Source organism: Mytilus californianus, unplaced genomic scaffold (genome assembly GCF_021869535.1).
Source record: "Mytilus californianus isolate M0D057914Y unplaced genomic scaffold, xbMytCali1.0.p SCAF_2, whole genome shotgun sequence".
Taxonomy (NCBI): Eukaryota; Metazoa; Mollusca; class Bivalvia; order Mytilida; family Mytilidae; genus Mytilus; species Mytilus californianus.
This window is the reverse complement of record NW_026262668.1, coordinates 87,092,359-87,105,883: the sequence shown is the minus strand read 5'-3', so window position 1 is coordinate 87,105,883 and position 13,525 is coordinate 87,092,359. Positions and strand designations below refer to the sequence as shown.

General features: G+C 32.0%; 1 protein-coding gene across 1 annotated transcript in view; it reads right to left on the bottom strand.

Moving 5' to 3' along the window:
* The window catches only part of LOC127730371 (uncharacterized), a 123,399-nt gene that overhangs the window by 97,010 nt on the left and 12,864 nt on the right, over window positions 1–13,525 (bottom strand). The window contains exons 2-4 of the mRNA XM_052238748.1: window positions 2,165–2,402; window positions 938–1,129; window positions 435–532 (exon numbers count right to left, since the gene is read on the bottom strand). Coding sequence (XP_052094708.1) covers window positions 435–532; window positions 938–1,129; window positions 2,165–2,402 — 528 coding nt within the window. The remainder of the gene's footprint in view (window positions 1–434; window positions 533–937; window positions 1,130–2,164; window positions 2,403–13,525) is intronic.

Below are 13,525 nucleotides of genomic sequence, written 5' to 3'. Positions count from 1 at the left end.
TTTATATAAAAAAATAAGATGCTGTATGAATGCCAATGAGACAACTTATATTTCACATGGTTTTTTTTTCTGATAGCAATACCAGTGTACAGTATCTTTCAAATTCCCCCCTATACTAGTGTACAGTATCTTTCAAATTTTCCCCTATACTAGTGTACAGTATCTTTCAAATTTCCCCTGGACATTAAACAAGCAATAATCATTCACTCAGCATCTTTACATATATTTTTCTCAGACAGATATACTAGTGTACAGTATCTTTCAAATTTCCCCTTGACATTAATCAAGCAACAACCATTCACTAAGTATCTTTACATATATTTTTCTCAGACAGCAATACTAGTGTACAGTATCTTTCCAATTATCCCTGGACATAAGCAAGCAACAATCAATCACTCAGTATCTTTTACTTTTTTTCAGACAGCAATACTTACCTGTTCCTTCAAAGCAGATGTAACATCCACTGATGTTTTATTTTTAAATGGCTGGACAATTTCTAGTATATTGTCCCATGTTTGGGACCACATGTTTCCTGAAATAGCAAATATAACATTTCAAATACTGTATATTCAGAAATTATAGCGTGCATTTAATATTGGGATTTTGGCATGACAGACCAAAATGCCAGAATAATTATTGTGATTACTGGAAAAGCTGCATACAAATATATGTGTCAGATTTCAGATTGCAAGTTCTTATTATTGCGAAACTCACCCAGTCACATTATTGGCAATAACAAAAACATCACAATAATTTCTGAATTTACCGTACCGTTGTTTCTCTTTTATTTCTATGTTGAAAGAATTTGCGTAATAATCTATTCATTTATCCCTATGTGTTAACCTTAAGATGTCTTATGATTATCTTGATTTGTTGGGCTGCTGTCTCATCAACAAAAATCTCTTTTTATCCCTACTATTAGAATCATGCTACTTACCTAATAAATGTGCAGGAATATGTCCTGTTGCTGGGAACTTATGATCTTTGTAGACCTCTTGTAACTTGAACCTTACATATGTGTGTAGTTCATTATAGAGTGGCTGTAGCTGGACCAACAGTTCTATAAGGTCTTTTTCAAAAGTGTCAGACTCATATGATGATATCCAGCTGTCTGCAGTGTCATTGTATCCTGTTGATAAATAATTTATCATATGTCAAGTTCTAAATCAAAGTTTGTCACAACATAAGGTCACTATGTAAAATAAATTGTAAAGAATTCCATAGAACCCTGTGTGTGGCTTGTGTATTGCTGCTGTCATTGTAAATGTGTAATGTTGACTGCCAAAAACTAAGCTCATTTATCAGTAAAATATGGAAAAAAAGTTTTTAAATAATTTCAAAAACGTTGTTTTAGATACTGTCTTTTGATTGTTTCACAAAATTCCATAATAAATTGATAAAGTTTATGATGTCTAAAAAGTGTTGACCCCAAACAGTATCTAAATGTAAACCTAAACAAAAAAGAATGTGTCCATGGGACACAGGACACTTGTAAATATATGGCAAATTCAGCAATTTTTCCATTTATAAAGGAACATAACTCAAGATTCCAGAAAGTTACCCTACCAAAATTTGAAATTAATCTGTGTTAGGTAGTCATAAGCATTATGTGTAAGTTTCATAACATTTGGTTGAGGCATAGCAAAGTAAGAGTGCAGAAAGGCAAATTAAGCATTTTTTTCCATTTATAAAGGGACATAACTAGAGAACAGTGAAAGTGAAGCCACCCAAATTCGAACTCGTTCTGTGTTTAATGGTAATAAGCATTGTGGATAAGTTTCATAACATTTGGTTGAGGCAAACTAAAATTAGAGAAAGGAAACCAATTTCAGGATGTACAGACAGACAAGGGTAAACCTTAATGACCCCTACATCTGCAGCAGAGGCATAAAAACTAAGCCTTTTTATCAGTTAAATATGTAATCTAAAAAAACATTAAAATAGACAACAGCAAACAAATAATTTTTCTCTCTCTTGATTCATACATTGCATTATTCAAACTTTAAAAAATCACAAGAGTGATAAAAATGTACTATTTGTAAAGAACACTGACTATTAAAATCAAAGAAAGCATATTTCAGATGATTTTAGTACATGTTACATGTTTATAATTGAGATATTGTCTCATGTCCATCGACTCATATCTTTTGGTTTTTATACTAACGTCCTGAAATTTTTGCGCCTTCATTTCTTAGTTCTACAAACTCAGCGTAAAGGTCTTTCATCTGTTTTCCAGTAGCCTTCCTCCATCCTTTCCATCCTGCCACTAACTCATCGTAATTACGACTGTTTGCCATGAGAGCTGTAAGCCCTGGTTCCATCTGTAGGCAACCATGTCCAGTGATATTACAGACCTCTCCTGAACTGTAAATTTTCTTTAACTCTGCTTGAACATTATTCAGCTGAAAATATAATAATCCTGTAAAATTTTTATGCACTTATACTTGTATATTTCATATTCATTTATAATTTTTCAAAAACCTCACATCTAAGTAAACTTTAATCCTGACTGCATGTTTTGCATTATTTTAGACCTTTATATAGATTTAAGAAGATGTGGTATGAGTGCCAATGAGACAACTCTCCATCCAAGTCAAAATTTATAAAAGTAAACCATTATAGGTCAAAGTACAGTCTTCAACAGGGAGCCTTGGCTCACCGAACAGCAAGCTATAAAGGGCCCCAAAAATTACTAGTGTAAAACCATTCAAACGGGAAAACCAATGGTCTAGTCTATATAAAAAACGAGAAACGAGAAACACTTATGAACCACATCAACAAACGACAACTACTGAACATACCATGAACTATGGCCATTTAACGGTAGATTTTGTTGTTCATTGAAACAATAGAAAACTTTCAATTTAATGAGTGTTAAAATTTGCTGAGCAAAAACACATGAAGCTCACGGCTCTAATCGTGAGTGTTAAATTAACTGTATGTCTATCAATAACAACACACACATACAAGACATGCATACAGAATATATCAAGGATCTTCTAGCAATAAATAATTCAAAGATTCAAATAATTCTTAATAAAATCCTATCAGCTGATTCAGCAGTTTCAGGGAAGACCTTTGAATAATCCATTTTTACATGTAACAAGAGTGCACACGCTGAAATGTCTCGCCTTCTTTACTAATCATGGATATTATGTTGATAGTCCTAAATATAAAGCTTTATTACAACTGTCACATAAACTTAACATTAACCAAGTAAACTAAACATTGACCAATGAACCATGAAAATGAGGTCAAGGTCAGATGAACCATGCTAGGCAGGCATGTACAGCTAACAATTCTTCCATACAACAAATATAGTTGTCCTATTGCTTATAGTTTAAGAAAAACAGACCAAAACACAAAAACTTAACACTGAGCAATGAACCTTGAAAATGAGGTCAAGGTCAATTAAAACCTGCGTGACTGACATATAGATCATAAAATATTTCCATACACCAAATATAGTTGAACTATTGCATATAGTATTAGAAAAAAAGACCAAAACTCAAAAACTTAACTTTGACCACTGAACCATGAAAATGAGGTCAAGGTCAGATGACACCTGCCAGCTAGACATGTACACCTTACAATCATTCCATACACCAAATATTGTAGACCTATTGCATACAGTATAAGAAAAAAAGACCAAAACTCAAAAACTTAACTTTGACCACTGAACCATGAAAATGAGGTCAAGGTCAGATGACACCTGCCAGCTAGACATGTACACCTTACAATCATTCCATACACCAAATATAGTAGACCTATTGCATACAGTATAAGAAAAACAGACCAAAACACAAAAACTTAACTATAACCACTGAACCATGAAAATGAGGTCAAGGTCAGATGACACCTGCCAGTTGGACATGTACACCTTACAGTCCTTCCATACACCGAATATACTAGACCTATTGCTTATAGTATCTGAGATATGGACTTGACCACCAAAACTTAACCTTGTTCACTGATCCATGAAATGAGGTCAAGGTCAAGTGAAAACTGTCTGACGGGCATGAGGACCTTGCAAGGTACGCACATACCAAATATAGTTATCCTATTACTTATAATAAGAGAGAATTTAACATTACAAAAAATCTTAACTTTTTTTTCAAGTAGTCACTGAACCATGAAAATGAGGTCAAGGACATTGGACATGTGACTGACGGAAACTTCGTAACATGAGGCATCCATTTACAAAGTATGAAGCATCCAGATCTTCCACCTTCTAAAATATAAAGCCTTTAAGAAGTAAGCTTACGCCGCCACCGCCGCCGCCTGGTCACTATCCCTATGTCGAGCTTTCTGCGAAAAAAGTCGCAGGCTCGACAAAAAACCAGTTCTACACAGAATGGACCAATACAATGTATATACATTGGAATTATATGTACATTAACCCCTGCAGTCTCAGCATCATTGTTAATAACAGTTAAACAAAATATCTGAATTATATGCAAACTAATTTTTATGATAAAATTTGATAAATGACAATGAACTAACATTTTTAGCATGAATCATTCTGCCATATTTGGTTTTAGTTCATTAAAAGTTCTTGAAAAGATTTTTTAAAGGTTTTGTGTATTCAATCAATTCTAGGCATGTGTGATGTCTTAAACATAAGAGCAATGATTACAGTCATGTATAAAATTTGCCTCTCCACTCCAAACTTTCTTTCAACATAGTATAAAGAGCGGACAAAATGTAAGACAGCAGAAAATTATATGGTTTTACGTAAATCAGTACCCTAAATTGACAGTGACCAACCATGTAGATACTAATGTGAGCATCAATAGTACTGCATTAGTCCAAAACGCACATTGTTGAGGCAATCATATAAAATCAGAGGGACAAACAGTTACCTTAACCTTAAGACTGAGATATAAAAACTACCTAAACTTTAAACAAAAGGGATCACATCAATGTGAACTTTCTGTAGTATCACTGAGTGTATCTATGATCAACAGAAATTAACAATATAAATCCCTTCCTGTTTAAATTATTTTTCACATTTTGTATTTATGGAAGTTGTCTGTCTGTCAATTTCTGACCTAATTTTCTTATTTATTTCTTTTCTTTCCTTTTGTATCTTGAAACTGTTCCAGGTTATTCTGGAGTCATAAAAAATCTGGCATGCCTGATTTTAACTGTTGGTTAGAAGTAGATAGATCATGGCTGCAATTGATATCTTGAACTTAGCACCTCTGATGCACAACACAACCTTTAGCCTTGAATGATATGGAATTGAAGGACATTGAAGGAAAAACATATCTGAACAATTTATCTTATTGTTTTCTTACTGTGGTATAGTTAAGTTTACATAGGGAGATATGGGGAGATTTAAATGCACATGTACTTGTGATGGGATTTAGCGGCTTTAAATTTCACCAATATTACAAAAACTACATAAATCTAATGATAAGGGTATTTTATAGAGGTGATTATCCTAATTATACTACAATCTATCAACACCCATTGGGAAACAGACAAACAACTGATATTTTTCATCTGTATACTATTATCAAACATATGATAGAACAAGATAAATATTTAACATTTATGTTTCTTATATCTGATCATGTTATCAAAATAAACTTTAATTTCTAATGCAAGAGTGAGAGAATCAATCAGGGATATGGCATGTCAGGAGTTTTAGTTCATACATTCTTTGTTGCCACAAATTATTTCATCTACAATGTTAGAAAGGATTTTCACCTCTATAGGGCTACTGTACAGTTACATTCATTCCAACATAAAAATGAAAAGATTAATTAGTTGGGTTTTTTTTTAAAAGCACCAGATTGTTCCTCACTGAAAAAGGCCTTTAATTTTCTCTTGGAAAACATCTGTCTTTCATTAATAAAGTTATTGGCAGGATCTAGGTATTCTTGTGGGAACCTATTGCACACCTTTAATAGTAGACTTGTTTCAATTGTTTTATGAATTGATTGAATATGTCTTTAAATTAATTTCAAGTCATATCTAATTGGAGCATGGCACTAAGCATTTTTCTTTTAATCATTTTAAACATTCTACCACTATACCCCTTTTAACTAAAACATTTATCCACTTTCGATAGTAAATTTTTCAAATTTTTAACTATCTAGAGTGGGTTAATATCGTAATCAACATGTTGGTGTGGTAGAAACTATACTTCACTAATTGTTGGTGCATTTTAACTAGTTCTAATCAATTTGATACATTTTAAAATAGTTTAATTAATCACACACTGATTAAATTGCAATGTGTTCTTTCACAACTAATCTACAGAATATAGCTTTTTATTAAATCATTACAAAAATAGATTCTACCACCTTACCCTAATCATTATGATATATGAGTCAATATTTGATTAAGTGCCCATTTTGGTAATCAACAGCAAAGTGTAAAATAAAATTTATATTAGTAGTTTTCACCAAAACTTTAATTGAATGCCAAAAGTGTACTATTATTAGATAGATAGAATAAACATTTCTGACTAGAAATTTGACCAGGATCACACATAAAATATGCTTTTTCTTGCCTACAATCATCTGGATTTACCTCCATTTTGTTACATGGTTCAAGCAGGAGAATTGTTTAGAGTGTGAGACATCTCATAATAAACTGCTTCGCTGAGCGCAGCTGGATACGCCCGCAGAGGTCCAACCCTGAACAGTTGGGGCAAAAATGGACACAATATTCAAGCTTGATACAGGTCTGAATTTGGATTGTAATTAAATATTTGACATATTATAGGTTTCTGAATAAATGTAGTCAGAGAACTTGAAATTGGTTATATGAATTGAATTTATATTCAATTAAAGATTTCTTGCTGTTGTGCAATACACTGTGCTGTTGCGCAATATTTAGTAAATCTGTTGTCAGACTATAAACAAAAAGGTCAATTTCTTCTCAATCTCAATGTCATATTTGAAATTAATGAAAATCAATAAGGAGATTACATCAATAACTATAAATAATTCACCAAAGTTTCATGCGAACTGCTTAAAGCATTTTTTGAGTTATTGTCCAAAAACTGGAAAATCCCCCCTGTTTTAATGAATAAAACCCCATAACTCAGAAATGTAAAATCTAAAATTTATAAAATTCTAAAGGGAGCTTACATCAACAAATATAAACAATTCACCAAAGTTTCATGAGAACTGCTGAAAGCATTTTTCAGTTATTGTCCGAAAACTGGAAAATCCTCCTTTTTTATGAATAAAACCCTGTAACTCATAAACGTAAAATCTAAAATTTTATAAAAATGGAAAGGGAGCTCATGTCAATAGATATAAACAATTCACCAAAATTTCTTGCAAGTTGGTGAAAGCATTCTTGAGTTATTGTTGGAAAACTGGAAAATCCCCCCTTTTTTAATGAATAAAACCCCAAAACTCAGAAACGGTAAATCTGAAATTTATAAAAAAAACAAAAGGGAGCTCACGTCAATAGATATAAACAATTCACCAAAGTTTCATGCATATTATTTAAAGCTTTTTTGAGTTAATGTCCGACATGTTGACGACGGACGGACAGACGGACAGACAGACGGACAGACGGACAAAGGTATACCATAATACGTCCCGTAAACGGGCGTATAAAAAATTCACTTGGATCAAATTTGAATATATACTTAGAGATGACATTCAAGTTTTTATATGAAGGAATAAAATGCTTCCCTTTGTGAATGCTTGTTTTTCGGCCCCTTTTTGGCCCCAAATTCCTAAATGTTTAGGGCAATTACCCCCAAACTCAAACCCAGCTTTCCCTTTGTGATATGGAACCTTATAGTACAATTTCATAAAGATCCATACACTAACACATAAGTTATTGTCATGAAACTAGAAAAATGCTTGTTTTTTGCCCCTTTTTTGCCCATAATTCCTAAAATTTTGAGGCAATTACCCCAAAAATCAATCCCAGCATTCCCTTTGTGATATGGAACCTTATGGTACAATGTCAGAGAGATCCATACACTAACACACAAGTTACTGTCTGGAAGTTACAAAAAAGCTTATTTTTGGCCCCTTTTTGGCCCCTAATTCCTTAACTGTTGGTACCATAACCCCCAAAATTAATCCCAACCTTCCTTTAGTGGTATTGAACCTTCTGGTAAAAATTTATAAAGATCCATTCACTAAAGTTATTGTCCGGAAACTAAATGCGTCTTCGGACGACGCAGACGACATGATAGCATTATACGACACAAAAAAATGTTTGCGGTCGTATAAAAATGATTTGATGCCAGTAAGAATTTATTGCTTAAATCATAAATTAAGAGTTGGGGTTTTGGACGAACTATGTCTGTCCAACAAGAAAGTATGACTAAATGGCCCTTTGTTAAACTACAAGTGATGGTAAAAACAGGTATGATCATATCTGCAAAAAAAGATAACTTTATGCGGTGAAGTCATAGCAATAATTTGCACATAACATATAAATAGCATTGTACAACTCACTGAATGTTAATTTCTGTCCTCATGTTACGGGCGAACAATTTCGTCAGATTATTAGTATTCAGAATTATTTGTACAATTTACGACATCAAGCTTTTGCGACATCTTAGTTTATCTTTTACCCAAGGACATGACTGCCAAATATTGGGCTTAGATCTGTCATGGTATCTGGAAAGTAGGTTTGTCTGCTGTCTGTCTCATTAAGTTCTAAATGTTCGTGACGAACTTCAGTTCACTCCTTGACTGTTAAACAAAACTAAATTTACAAGAAGAGTTGTTGGATAAATTCACCAAATAAAAACAAATTTGCATACATTTACATCGTGGTCTGACAAATTTGAACAGAGTTGTTCAGTTCAGATAAACAAAACGACAGCAAATTTCATTTTGCCAGAACCTGAGACAGAATTTTTTGGTCGTGTGTAACAAAAAGACTAACAACTTTTTGTTCAGTGCTGTTTGTGGTAATTATAAATAGGTTTGGCAGAAGTTTATTGCTTTTAACTTAAAAAAAAGGTAATGGAATTTAAGTTCATCATATCATTCTGTCTACACTGGAGGTGTCTGTCTTTTGTTTGAAACAAACTTTGGTTTTCTCGCCTTGTCATAAAAAGTCTGTTCTTGTTCTTCCAACCATTTCACTGTTTGTCTTATTATAAAAAATCTGTTTTAATATTTAAGATGTGGATAGGATTTAAGATTCAGAAATTCAACTTGACACCACAATTCTAACCAACAATAGTCTTTGTCTTGCTTATGATTCACAAAATAGTCTGTCCCTGTTTGTCCTAAACCTTATGCAACCACAGTTTAGTTTAGAGGAAAAGTTTTGTTGTGTTGTCTTATATATATCTTTTCCTAGTTAAAAAGGAAGAGATGAAGGTCTTAACTTGTCAGAAATAATGTTTTGAACACAAATGGGTGATATTTAAAAATTGTTAGGCATGTTACACATCCATGGGCTGCATATCAAATAAGGTCTCACATATCCACTCTCTGTACAATAATAATCAAATTTCCAGTGCCAGGATAGATATCATAATCAAATGGGTATTTTGGTAGAATATATGATTTACGTAAAAATCAACTAAAATGTATTTCTTAATGTTCTTTGAATACACTTTAGAGAAAGGTCAGATTAAAAAGAATCAAAATATAGTCAAAAATAAAATGCTACACAGGGTGCAGCTTGATACAATCACAGAGGTTGAACCCTGAACAGTTAGGGCAAGTACATGTATTGACATAACATTCAAGCTTGATACAGCTCTGAATTTGGATTGTGATTAAATATTTGACACAGCATAGGTTTTTGACACAGAATGAATGAGGTCTAAGAACTAAAAAATTTAAAATTGGACTTTTACCTATTAGGGTCCAATATCCAAAATCTAAATACATGGTTAGATTCAGCATATCAAAGAACCTCAAGAATTCAATTTTTGATGAAATCAAACAAATTTTAATTTTGAACTCTTTGGAGCTCAATGTGGACCAATTTGATAACGGGGCCCAAAATCCAAAATCTAAATACAGTGTTACATTCAGCACATCAAAGAACCCCAAGAATTCATTTTTTTTTCATCAAAGAAAGTTTAATTTTGGACCCTTTGGGCCTCAAGTGAACCAATTAAAAACAGAGCCCAAAATCCAAAATCCAAATACACAGTTAGATTCAGCATATTAAAGAACCCCAAGAATTCAAGACTTTTAATTAAACCCTATTGAAATAAGCAATTATACAAAGTATTAGAAAATTATTGTTTTGGCCCATAATTCCTAAACTCTTTGGGCCATAACCCCTAAAATCAATCCCAACCTTCCTTGTGGTACAATTTCATAGAGATCCATACACTAATACACAAGTAAAATTGTCCTGAAAAAAGAAAAATGCTTGTTTTTTTGCCGCTTTTTGGCCCCTATTTATAACAGTTAAGAAAATAACCCCTAAAATCAATCCCAGTCTTCCTTTCATGGCATGGAATCTTGTGGTACAATTCCATAGAGATCCATACTTATACTCAAGTTATTTTCTTGAAACCAAATGTCTTCCGACTACGATGAACACGACGTCAACATCATACCATAAGTACGACCGCAAAAATTTGCAAAAGTTTTGCGATTGTACAATAAGAACCAACTTGAAACAATGGATTTCAACCAAATAACTATTTACATTATTATAGTAACTTTCACAAGAAACAATATTAAGAAGACTTAGAAAAGATGTTGACTAACCCAGGGTACTGCAATATCATCTTAGATATACTACATGGATGGTGGTTGATAATAGCATGAAGAGTATGGCTGGGTTTTAGTAAGGTTACAATAATGTAACCTTGATACTTATAAAACAACTGATTTTTTGCAGTTTCCATGGTAACTGAAGGGATAACACAAAATTGAAGAAATACTGACCCATTGCAGATTACTTATTACATAGATCACATGACTTGTTTATAACATTTTGTGAATTGTAAATTATAAATTGTATAAGATTATATCTAGAACTTTAAATTATCACTTAATACTGTGCAAAGGAAATAAGAAAGTTAAAAGTTCATACCATAGAATGGTTTGACGTTTTAAGATTTTCAGTTAAAATGATGTGTTTCATTTAATGTGAAAATGGCCCAAAGAATTAAATCCGTTTGAAGGTTAGACACAAAATAGAAGAACTAATGAGCATGGATTTGATAAGTTTGTCAAACTGACTAAAAAATGTAATTGTGTTTTGATATAGATAACACCAATACATATTTTTCAATGATATTTACATGAAACAATGATACTTTAATCAGTTTGTACTTGCACATAGTGTTATATCCAAGTTATATCACCATTTAACCTTTACATCTAATAGTTGACAAGGATCTTCTTATTCACATATTGGACAACCCAGTGATTAGTGAATTGCAGATGACTATGTTTATTCAAAGCAATTTTAAAATGTTCAGACTGTCATGAAATTTGCTAATTTTAACCTACTGACCCAAAAGCTAAGTACATGTATAATCACATTCAGATTTGTTTAAACTTTTGTCTTCATACTATAATTTTTTAAAGAATCCTATGAATTTTGTGTCATGAATAGATACACCATGTCCTTTCTTTCCTTTAAATTTAGGACATCTACATGTACTGATTACCATACTATTACTATTGCTATTTTGACTGAAAGATCAGTTTCTCTTTTCTTGTTTTTTTGTTAGTTTTTCCATGCAATTACTGGATGTGACACAGCATCAAGGCTCTTTGGAATCTCATGAAAACTTTGATATCTTGCAATTGTGTTATAGAAAGTTTGTTAGCAAGGTAATTTCTAAGATCAAAAGTGCTGTATTCTATCTCTACAATTTAATTGAGCAAACTTTGCATGGAATTGCTTTAATTTAATTAAACCTTCTTTTATATGCATGTATGCAGCACTTTTAACTAAAAATGGTGATTTTCTCAAAAAACAACTGATTTCTTCTTAATTAATGAAATCTGCTTTCATTATGATTATTTAAATTAATCATATATTCCTTTTTTGTGTTCAATCACAAAATGTAGGAGAGAATGATCAATATATATTACATTTTCAATTTTTCATTAGAAAAGTATGGTTCTACAGTCTATCCCAAAAATTACATCTTGCAAAGATGTGACAATTTTTCTTATCTTCTCTTTATAACTGTATTAATAAATGCTAAGATTTTCCAATTTGTCCGTAATGTTATAATGTAAAAGCATGGTTTTACCCCAAAATATCAATTCTCGCAATCATTGATAAGCAATGATGTTCAGATCATGTTAAGATATATATGTTCACTTCCACAGAAAATGATACACTTATTAAAATTCCTCAGTGTTACATCAATTGAAATAAGATATTTTTAGTATTTTTACAGTTTTAGTAATGTTACATAAAACTAGAGGCTCTAAAGGGCTTGTGTCGCTCACCTAGGTGTATGCGCATATTCAACAATGGAAACTCTCCAACATTGTGGACTAGAATAGAAGTCTTGACAAAAATCTCTCTTTTGTTGATCTTGTATTAATGATAATTTTTTCTGAATACAGTTTCTCTCTTTTTTCTTTAATTTTTGCTCCAAACACAAAAAAGGGTAAAAAAATTGTCATTTAAGTGCAATCACTCCTGTAAAGAGTCTACTAACGATTTCATTTAAAACTTGACTAATTTGTAGATCTTGTCTTGCTGATTATTTTTGCTATTTAAAGTTTTCAAGTTAATTAGCAAAAACATAAATTATTGGTAAAAATCGTCATTAAAGGGCAATAACTTCCATTAGGAGTGAACTGGCAATTTTGACCAGTAGACTTGTTTGTAGATCTTGTCTTGCAGATCATTTTTGCTTCTTTAAGTTTCTCTCTAATATATTTTTTCAGATAATAGACAAAAAATGCAAAAAAATTGGTAACAATCGTCATTTAAGGGCAATAACTCCAATAAGGGATCAATTGACTATTTCAACAATGAAGCTTATTTGTAGATCTTGTCTTGCTGATAACTTTTGCTTATTTGAGTTCATATCTATCTATTATAGTTTTCCAGATAATAGGCAAAAATGACAAAAATTGGTAAAAATCTCCAGTCAAGGGTAACAACTCCAATAAGGGGGTCGTAAGACCATTTCAACCTTTAATAATGACATATTTGTAGATCTTGTCTTGCTGATAATTTTTGCTTATTTTAATTTTTCTATCTATCTATTATAGTTTTTTCAGATATTAGGCAAAAAAACACAAAAAAATAGGTAAAAATCATCATTAAAGGGCAATAACTCCAATAAGGAGTCATCTGATGATTTCGACATGTTGACCTCTTTGTAGATCTTGTCTTGCTGATTAAAGTTTCTCTTTATCTATTGTGATTTTCAAGATAATAGGCAAAAATGAAAACAAAATTGTAAAATTCGTCATTTAAAGGTAATAACTCCTTCAAGAAGTCATCTGACAGTTGGTCTGAGTACACAGTTATTTCGTAGTGCATTTCTTTTAGACAATAAATGAAAATTAAAAAAATCCCACCTGCGCTTTCTCAATAATATTTTTACAGTGTGTTGTACTACTTTTGGGAC